At 40.7% G+C, this 9775-nt stretch overlaps 1 protein-coding gene across 1 annotated transcript in view; it reads right to left on the bottom strand.

Moving 5' to 3' along the window:
- Window positions 1-4381: 4381 nt before the first annotated feature.
- The window catches only part of sema6ba (sema domain, transmembrane domain (TM), and cytoplasmic domain, (semaphorin) 6Ba), a 224719-nt gene continuing 219325 nt past the window's right edge, over window positions 4382-9775 (bottom strand). Inside the window, exon 17 of the mRNA XM_060906139.1 lies at window positions 4382-8299. Coding sequence (XP_060762122.1) covers window positions 7404-8299 — 896 coding nt within the window. The 3' untranslated portion in view covers window positions 4382-7403. The remainder of the gene's footprint in view (window positions 8300-9775) is intronic.

Below are 9775 nucleotides of genomic sequence, written 5' to 3'. Positions count from 1 at the left end.
ATATATATATATATATATATATATATATTCCTTTCACAAAACTATTTTCAATATGAGTATTACTGAAAATGTGTTAACGAAGCCCAAATGTCCTTGTCCTAATGCACTTAATAATGAGGTCTATTTTGTAAAATATGATGGTTGAACAGAACATTTGCATAATGGGAAAAAATGTATCTTAAAACGTGACTGATTTCTCTTTCTATGATTAATGGGAGATGAATAAATGGCCTAATGATAGAGTTATGCTTTGCCTAATGAAAAGAGTGTGTGTTGAGTGGAATAATACAAAGTTATCACTGTGGCTCAAAGTTCTGAATCTGATGTCCTTTTCTCTTTCTTCAAACAAAGGCTTCATCTGAAAAAAAAAAACCCTGCAATAACAAGGAGTTTAAATGCAGACCGCATAACACCAGATTGGACAAGTCAGCTGTTTTCAGTGTTAATGACGTGTTGCCTGAGTAACACCAATCTCATCATCTTCGATGTGATGATCTTTCAAAACAGCACCACTTTCTATTCTTTAACAATCACAGCCATGCTGCTATGGTGATGGAGATCTCCATAGCAACAGAGATGCTCACTCATGTCCTGTAGTGGCCTCCGTTCACCACTCAGTGTCATCCTGATGCACACACATGCAGTCTTTTCAGGTTCTAACTTTCAGAACGATTTTAAATCATTCCTACAGCACACACCAAAAAATGAACAATCCATTGTGTTTATTAGAATGATAAAATATCCATGTCGATTTACAGATCAAAATAAGTCTGTGCACGCCAACATTTTGAGTAATGTGTGTGTATATGTATGTGTGTATAATTGAGAGAAGTGTATACACAGGTGATTTTTTTTTTAATACAAAAAAAATTGCCTTGTACACTTGCATACACGTATCGTCTGTACACATGGATGAGAAAACAAGATCAAGTGTTGCTTCAAATGTCACTATTTCATCTATGTACAATTCTTTGAGTCACCGTTTGGACCTTTTTGTCCCTCCAGTTTGAAATGTCACTCAATTCTGAGTCATCAAAAAAAAAAAAAAGGAACGAAATGAGGAAAAAAACCCATTTGTTTGCTTTCTTTTCCTCTCAGGAAAAATATAGTTCAAGTTTCCTCGGTTCAGATCAATACTGGATGATTCAGACATTGCTTTGGAAAAAAAAAAATCCTTCCATCACATGGTTGAGTAAACAACCGTCATTTCCGACCCCGAAAATAAAACGAGCTTGTGCTTATATATACAGTAGTGTTATTGATTTATGATCAGGGTTTATCGCTGTGCCTTCCCGGAGTGAAGTACAGTGCCTCGGGTTGAGGTAACAATATGGCAGTTGTGGTAAAGGCCGGCTGAACAGATTTACCATACAACAGCACTTCCACTTTCAATGCAGCAGGCTCGCTACACGAAAGAAACAGTAAACGCACTGCTTACAGGATACATGATAACAGAAATACACTTGCAATTTGCGAAAGAAAACTCAAAACAAAACACTACATTAATGACAAAGTCGATGCCTCTTGATACAAACAGCATCCTGTCAAATACAAAGCGACATTTTGGCGATTCAAGTATGTTGTGTTGCCGAACTGATCCACAGAATCTTAGATTACACTCAGACCTCATGACAGAACAGACCAGAACAATTTCCTTTAGATACAAATTGAGAAAAGTTTCCATCTCCAATGCAATGGTACGGTACAGTATACTTGGATGAGATAACTAACCAACCCAATCAACTATCAGCGTTTTTGGTACATCTCAGTATCACTTTTACATTTTGAAATAGAGCAACGAAATACTTTAATGAATGTCTTGCAAATAATTGCTAGAACATTTTAAAATTGACTTGTTAAAGAAGCAGTTTGTCATTTTAGGGGACTGAAAAAAATAGAAGCCTGAAAAGAAAAAAAAAACCTACGCAGATCTATTATCGCTTTCATGGCAGTATTGTGATTCACAGTTTTGCTATGGTGTCTTGGATACGATATGATATTTGGTCACTTTTTAACACTTTTAAAACTGCACCTTTAAGACAATCAATTTGACACTTCGGTCTTTTATAAATATTAACTGATTAACTGATTTCCACCCCAATGTGTTTCGTTCTTTAGAAAATCTTATCACAGGTTTTAAGTTTGCCTAGCTACTTAGCTCTCAAAGAAAAAAGCACTGCTGAGATTCAATCATGGGGCGGAGCTTATTTCTGGGTCAGAAAATAATAAATGGAGGCCTGAAATAAAAAAAAACAACAACAACAACACCCCCCCCAACAAAAAAGACAAAAAAAACAAACTCCTCCCCCCCCAAAAAAAAAAAGACTAATCAGGGGTGGGTTTCCCAAAAGCCTTTTAATGCTAAGAGCATCTTAACTAGGAGAGTGAGCGTTCATTGTGATGCTCGCTTTACCATTTCACGATGATCTTTGTGCTACGATGCTTTGGGAAACCTACCCCAGATCAGCTGCATGGCATTGAATGTCTTTGATATTATATGATTATGTCAGGTCCAGAAAGACTTTTGAAAATGACATACTGCACCTTTAAAAGGATCATTTTGAGATGTTAGCAGTTTATAAATACTGATTGATCTGATTTTCCCTCATTCTTTTTTAATAACAAAGGTGTTTAAAAATCCAGTTTAAAAATCAAGTTATATGTTTAAAAGTATTTTTTCCACCCCTTTATCCATACCAGGTCAGCACAATGCCATAGTTATTTCAGATTTACATATTGTGGAACACAGATCAGCTGTATATTCTCCCATCTGTAGTGGCAAATGTTGCACTGTGTGACTATTTCATGAAAGCATGCGAAGCGACTGTTGCAAATGCATGATCATGAATGGAACTCCAGGTTCATGAACTTCTGACCTATGAGTGAAAGTCAATCACGTCCTCGAGATTCTGTTTCCTGTATTTTAAGCCCAGCTTCTTTTAAGGTTTATTATTGTTGCTTGGGGCAATCACACACACATGAAACTTGTTTCAATTGAATTTATAATGTGCTCTGTTAATCAGTCTTGGTTATGCTGCACACGCATGCGAGTGTGTGTGTGTGTGTGTGTGTGAGAGAGAGAGAGAGAGAGAGAGAGAGAGTGTGTGTGTGTGTGTACGGACAAGCTGCAAGCCAGCAATCCTTCCAGATGCATGTGAGCTTGAAGCAAATTTGATTTGTGTGTGTGTGTGAGCATACATTGTACATTCACAGATTGCACTTTCACAGGTGTAGCATATGACGGTGTGTATTTGTGTATATTCCTGTGTGTGTGTGTGTGTGTGTGTGTGTGTGTGTGTGTGGTCGCACTCTCTTTAACCCTAGCCATATGGCTCCAATATCGCACATCTTTAAAGAATTAACCTTGAAAGAATGGAACAAACCATGAATGCACCAGAGTGAAACTTCTTCCAAAAAGCAGGACACTGAAAATGCAGGTGTTCTCTGCATGTGAACGTGTGTGTGTTTTCTTTGAAGAATGTTTAATTTCTGAACTTTTCAGTGAACACATGGATTACATATGCATTATGCAGATCATGCATATGTGCAGAAATCTCTCACTGTTCTGTGAGTGTACTTCAAGAATTAAAAGGAAGAATGAAAAAAAAACCCTCGTCTATTTTATCTCAGTCTACTGCATATGTTTGTAGCATATGTGCAATTACCACAGAGAATAATCCTGAATTAATGTCCTGAAAAAAAAAGAAGAAAAAAAACCACACTAACAAAACAGTTTACTCCAAACTGACTTATAATAAGAGTGTAATGGCAGTTGTTGAACTCTGTTGATAGCCGTTTAAAACACACACCTACGTGCGTACGTATATTATGCAAATTCAAAACAACTACTGATGCTCAAACTAGAAAGATGTTCCGATGAGATAGATATGGAAGAATGTCATACCGAAGCTGTTCTTACAAATATAGTTTTATCCAACTTTCCTACACTGGAACTATACAGGAAAAACTAATTCTGGTTATTACAAAGGCTTTTCCCAAAGGTTTTGTGGCATTCATGCACCATCAGGCTGAAACTGAGGCACTTCTGAGTTTAATATGAGCTACACTATTTGTATTCATAAAAAAAAAAAAAAAAATCCAGTTTATTGACTGCTTCAGCAACTACCCTTAGACTTCTATTATAAGTGAGTTTTCAGTAAAATGATTGTTCCTTTCTTACCATTAAAAAAAAATCTTATCTGTCGTACTTGCACATATACAGTCCATGATTATTGGCACTCCTTGTAAAGATTAGTAAAAAGGGTTAGAAAACAATCCACTTTTTGGTGAAGTCGCTTCATCTCATGCTGAAAAAATGAGAAAAATCCAACTTTTAGTTGAAATAAATTTATTCAGAGGAAACAAATAACAAATCCCTCATCAAGAAATAATTATTTTCAACAAAAATACATACACCACTATTACTGGCACCTTGTACAACCTCCCTTTGGCAGTAAAACAGCACTGAGTCTCTCCTATAACATTTTATAAGGTTGGAGATACAGAGCAGGACATCTGAGACCATTCCTCTTTACACAATCTCTCCAGATCATCCAGGGTCCGAGGTCCTGTCTTGTGCTCTCTCCTCTTCAGCTCAGCCCACAAGTTTTCAATGGGGTTCAGGTCAGGGGACTGAGATGGCCATGGTAGAAACTTGATTCTGTGCTCAGTGAACCATTTTTGTCTTGATTTGGACATATACTTCGGATCACTGTCCTGCTGGAAGATCCAATGCCGACCCAGTTTTAGTTTCCTGGCAGAGGTAGCCAGATTTTGATTTACAGTGTCTTGGTATTTCATGGAGTCCATGATGTCATGTCCCCTAACAAGGTTTCCAGGCCTTTGGAGGAAAAACAGCCCCCAAACATCACAGAACTTCAACTATATTTTACAGTTAGGATTGGGTTCTTTTCATTCTAGCCATCCTTCTTCTGACGCCAAACCCACCTTGAGTGTTTATCGCCCAAAAGCTGTATTTTTGCTCCATTAGACCAGAGAACACGGTTCCAGTCAAAGTTGTCGTAGCGTTTCACAAACTTCAGGTGCTTATGTTTGTGCTTAACTGACAGAAAAGGCTTTTTTTCTGGCAAACCTTCCAGTAATCTGTTGGCATAGAGGTGGCATCTGATGGTGGGTTTGGAGACTTGGAAACCCCAAGATTTGACTTTTTCTTGTAATTCACCAACAGTGATCTTTGAGGATTTTTTATTTTATTTTATTTTTTGCCTCTCTTACCCTCCTCCTCACTGTACGTTGGGACAAAATAACCTTGAGTCCTCTTCCAGGCGAGTTTGTAACAGTTCCAGTTGGTGTCCACTTTTTTATTATTGCCCTAACAGTAGAAATGGACATTTTCAGGCGAGTAGCATTTTTTTATCACCATTCCCTGACTTATGAAGGTCAACACACTTCTCCCTCATTTAGTTTGTGTTCTCTCTTATCTTTCCCACATTGATGGATGACTAAGGGAATTTGGCCTCTGTGTCACCTCATATTTGTACCCCGGTTAATCAGGAAGTCATGGATTACAGTTTGAAAGTTCCTACACACGCCAATCAACTCAAACATACTGTACAATTTAAATGGGAAACGTGCTTCAGTTACATTGTGTTCACTATAATTGCCAGGTGTACCAATAATAGTGGCACATGTGGCTTTTGTTGAAAATAATTATTTCTTGGTGATGGATTCGTGGGTTTTTTTGGAATACATTTATTGCAATTAAAAGTTGGATTTTTCTTATTTTTTTCAGCATGAGATGAAGCGACTTCACCAAAAGGTGGATATTTTTCTAACCCTTTTTACTCATCTTTACAAAGGGTGCCAATAATCATGGAGAGCACTGTATATATTAGGTTAAACATTTTTTGGATTCTTCCTTTAATGTTTCTTTAACTCTGTTGAAGGTGATGAAGTGATGACGACGCATTCATACGTGACGAACTTTTCAAATCGGAATCATCAATTTCGACTTGTCCTATGATGATGAACGAAAATACAACTCCTATTAATGAGACAAACACGGAACAAAGCAACCAACAAAATGGATTATAATACAGTACAGGCTGAAGAGACTCTGAAACACTCGATACTTAATGACATCTCACACCGGTTAATCCCATCAGCGGTCCTCATTTGGCACGTTTTTTTCTCAGCTCTGTTGCTTATTTGTCCTTCTCTTCCCTTGAGGGGATGAAGAGCATTTAATTTTGTGTCTCTCCTTCTCTCAGCTGCTTGAATAAACTCTGCACAGCGAATACGTCTATGTAGTCTATATAATGTCCATATCACAATATCACATTCAGTTGAAGGTCAACACTACTTTTTCTTCAGTATCGTTTCTGTCCACAGTCCAGAGCAGGAAATTCACTGTACACAAAAACTTCAAACATTTTGGGCGTTCAAACATTCCCTTTCAGAAGGTTTCTTTTCTCTGTTCGAGAAGAATTGCTTGAAATTCTGCACTTCCATTTTTACCACTATTTGTGTGCGTCGTCTCACTGTCTCTTCCTTCGTGCTCTCTTTCACTGTCTGTCACTCTGTAGCATAGCTTCATGGAAAATCTGAGTTCACGGATGCACCGTTCTCATCCTCTGTCCCATATCGAAGGAGATGCATTGTTCCCATTTTCCTATATATGTCCTGCCAGCATGAATACTGCTGATGTGTGGCACTGCATCATGGGTCAGGAGCAGTGATGCTACTTAACTGAGTTCAACACTGTAAAACAAAAAGCAATTTATAAAACCAAAGAAAATTGGATAGGCTGAGGTATACACCACGGCTAGACTGTAGTGGGAATCGATGGCTCTGCACTGTCTCTGCCGACCCTCGCTGAAAATGTTTTATTACAACCAGCAGCTCAGAAATCCCCAGTGAACGAGAACACGCCAGCACATTCCCTAAATGATGAGTGAGAGAGAAAGAGAGAGAGAGTGTGTGTTTGGGAATAGATATGGATGTCATTAGGGCTGCTGCAGTCACAAATGCTGCAGTTTGTTGCTGTACTCTTGCTTCAGATGAAGGACCTGCGGTGTGTTAAAACAAGGAAGCTGAGGAAGCTGTATGTATGCATGTATGTATGTATGTGTGTGTGTGTGTGTGTGTGTGTGTGTGTGTGTGTGTGTGTGTGTGTTAGCTTGCACTCCCCTGCAAGAACTTCAGCTATGAGGCAGAGTGGAGGCCATTTCCATTTCCAGTGATTGATCATAGCATGACAGAGGGCTCGAGACAAGATCGAAAAGGAGCTCTGAAAGAGAGAGACAGCAAGAAAAATGGAGAAAAACAGAAAGATGTTGGCCAGATCCTGCTGGCACTGCAGTAGCTCGGAAGCTTTACGCTCTGCACATTTTCTCCTTCACTGCTTCCTTCTTTTACACAGATCTTTTTTTCCCCCATTTTCTTCACTGGCCTGAAGGAGCACGCTCGCTGCCTCCTTTGCCCAGCAGGTGGCTGAAATCCGCCAGGTCCATGAGGCCACGAGAGCCATGCAGAACAGTGCGGGCGAGGCTAGCTGGATGCCCTGTGCCTGTGGCGTAGCGGTGTCCTGGCACTGGGGTCGGCACGGCGTGGAAGACGTAGTTCTCGTGGGTCCAGCGCAGAGCCTCGCCGGTGTACTCCATGTGCGTGCTGGGTGCCGACACCACCCGCCTCCTGTCAGGCGAATCCTGAGGCGTCATTGGGTAGTTGTAGTCGCCCGCTGATTTGCGCAGCAGTGTGCCTGGACGTGTTCCATGCTCACGGTACTTGGAGAGAGAAACATAGCGCTGGCGCTCGATGACATCTTCATGCCGCCTGTCGCCAAGGAGCTTAGAGCTGAGGAAGATGGCGGAGGGTGGTGGGGGAGGACACTGGGTGCCTACCGAGTTCAGGAAGGTCTGGCTCTGGTCCCAGCCGGAGCCTGAATCAGAGAGGCGGAGCGAGGGCACTGGGCGTTTCTGCTGCAGTGGAGTCTGCTCAGGTGTAGGTAGCAGTCCCGGGTCCAGATCCCCTGCCTTCGTCCAACCGTTGGGCATCACAAAGAGCGTTTCACCTTGAGGGCGTGGACGATCTGTCACGCTCAGCACTGAGCCACTGGTGCTTGGCCCCAACATGTTGCGCTCCTTTTCGCTCTTCCGCTGGCTGCTCGAGGAGGAAGATTCACTCTGAGAGCAATGACGGTGTTTTTGGCTCATAATCCAACACACAGCCAAGCCAGAGAGCGCCGCCCCAGTGGAGAACGCAGAAACAGCTGCCACCACCAGCAGGTTCAGAGTCACCAGACTCTCTGGCTCATCTGTGAAACTTTCATGCAGCAGACCTGCAGAGGGGGAAGGAGACAAGAGAAACAACTGCATTAACCTTCATGCTTAATTAATGTCAGAACGAGCCAGCTTTTCTTTTTTTTATGAAAAGTAAGAACAGAATAAAATGACATTCCAACGTGGAGGTTCAAAACCTTATTTTAGTCCCTTTCCTGTTTCCTCCATTTGCATTAAAAAAAGCCCACATGAGTTTGTGTGACTGTTTTCATGAATATTAGCCACAGTTTAAATGCAGCCTAATAATCCGCTAATAATTCAACTGATAAACAGCATCATTAATATTTAAATTGAAGACTAATAGTTTGGAAACGGACTGAAAAAAGACAAATAATTTGTTTAATAATCCATTAAATAGAAGAATAACTGCCATGTAAATGGTCTTGTGGGAGAACAAAGTTTATATTACACATTGCAAAGCTTTAATAATAATAATAAAGAAAGAAAGAAAGCACAACTTTATTCATCACACACTTGTGAAATTTCCTCTCTGCATTGAACCCATCTGAAGCAGTGAGCACACACACATACCCAGAGCAGTGGTCAGCCATGCTAACAGCACCCGGGGAGCAGTTCGGAGTTAGGTGCCTCGCTCAAGGGCACCTCAGCCCAAGGCCATCCCATATTAACCTAACCGCATGTCTTTGGACTGTGGGTGAAACCGGAGCACCCGGAGGAAACCCACGCAGACACAGGGAGAACATGCAAACTCCACACAGAAAGGCCCTCGCCGGCCGCTGGGTTCGAACTCAGAACCTTCTTGCTGTGAGGCGACCGTGCTAACCACTACACCACCGTATAATAACTTAAATATTTATAACACGCATATTCCATTCACATATGCTCACGTGTGAAAAAAAATTTGATAGAGACTGTATAGGCTCCAGCTTGCCTGCGACCCTGTAGAACAGGATAAGCAGCTACAGATAATGGATGGATGGATGGATGGATGGATGGATGGATAGATGGATGGATAGAGACTGTGACTAAAGTCACAGTGGTTTGTGCTAGCTGAGACAAACCGGGACGTCTAGTCACTGTACCCTATAGATCTGGAACAGTAAGAGATACAGAATGACACTTCGTGAGGAAAAGAGCCAGTTTTTCATGGATCATTCCGGCTCGGTGATCTGGATCAGCACCAAAAGTCATAGCAACTTAATTCAGCCCAGCAGTATTCTTCACGTGAAATTTGGTGATGATTGGTTGAAAACTGAGAGAGAAATAGCGTCCTAAAAATGTGAGGATAATAATGATAAAGTAGAACGATCCTGAGTGAGAGTAACAATTTGCGCTACCGCTGCTAGCGCAAATTAATAACAGATGAACAAATAAAAAGACAAAAAAAAAGACAAATGGATGGTATGATCAAAGAAAAACTGTCATGCTCAAAACATGCACAAAATACAATCCAGAATGCATATATAAAATATACTGATTTAAGATAATTACTTGTCTAATCACTAAAAGCTTCC

This window comes from Neoarius graeffei, chromosome 23 (assembly GCF_027579695.1).
Source record: "Neoarius graeffei isolate fNeoGra1 chromosome 23, fNeoGra1.pri, whole genome shotgun sequence".
NCBI classification, from domain to species: domain Eukaryota; kingdom Metazoa; phylum Chordata; class Actinopteri; order Siluriformes; family Ariidae; genus Neoarius; species Neoarius graeffei.
The sequence above is the reverse complement of the archived record's forward strand: the minus strand, read 5'-3'. Positions and strand labels throughout refer to the sequence as shown.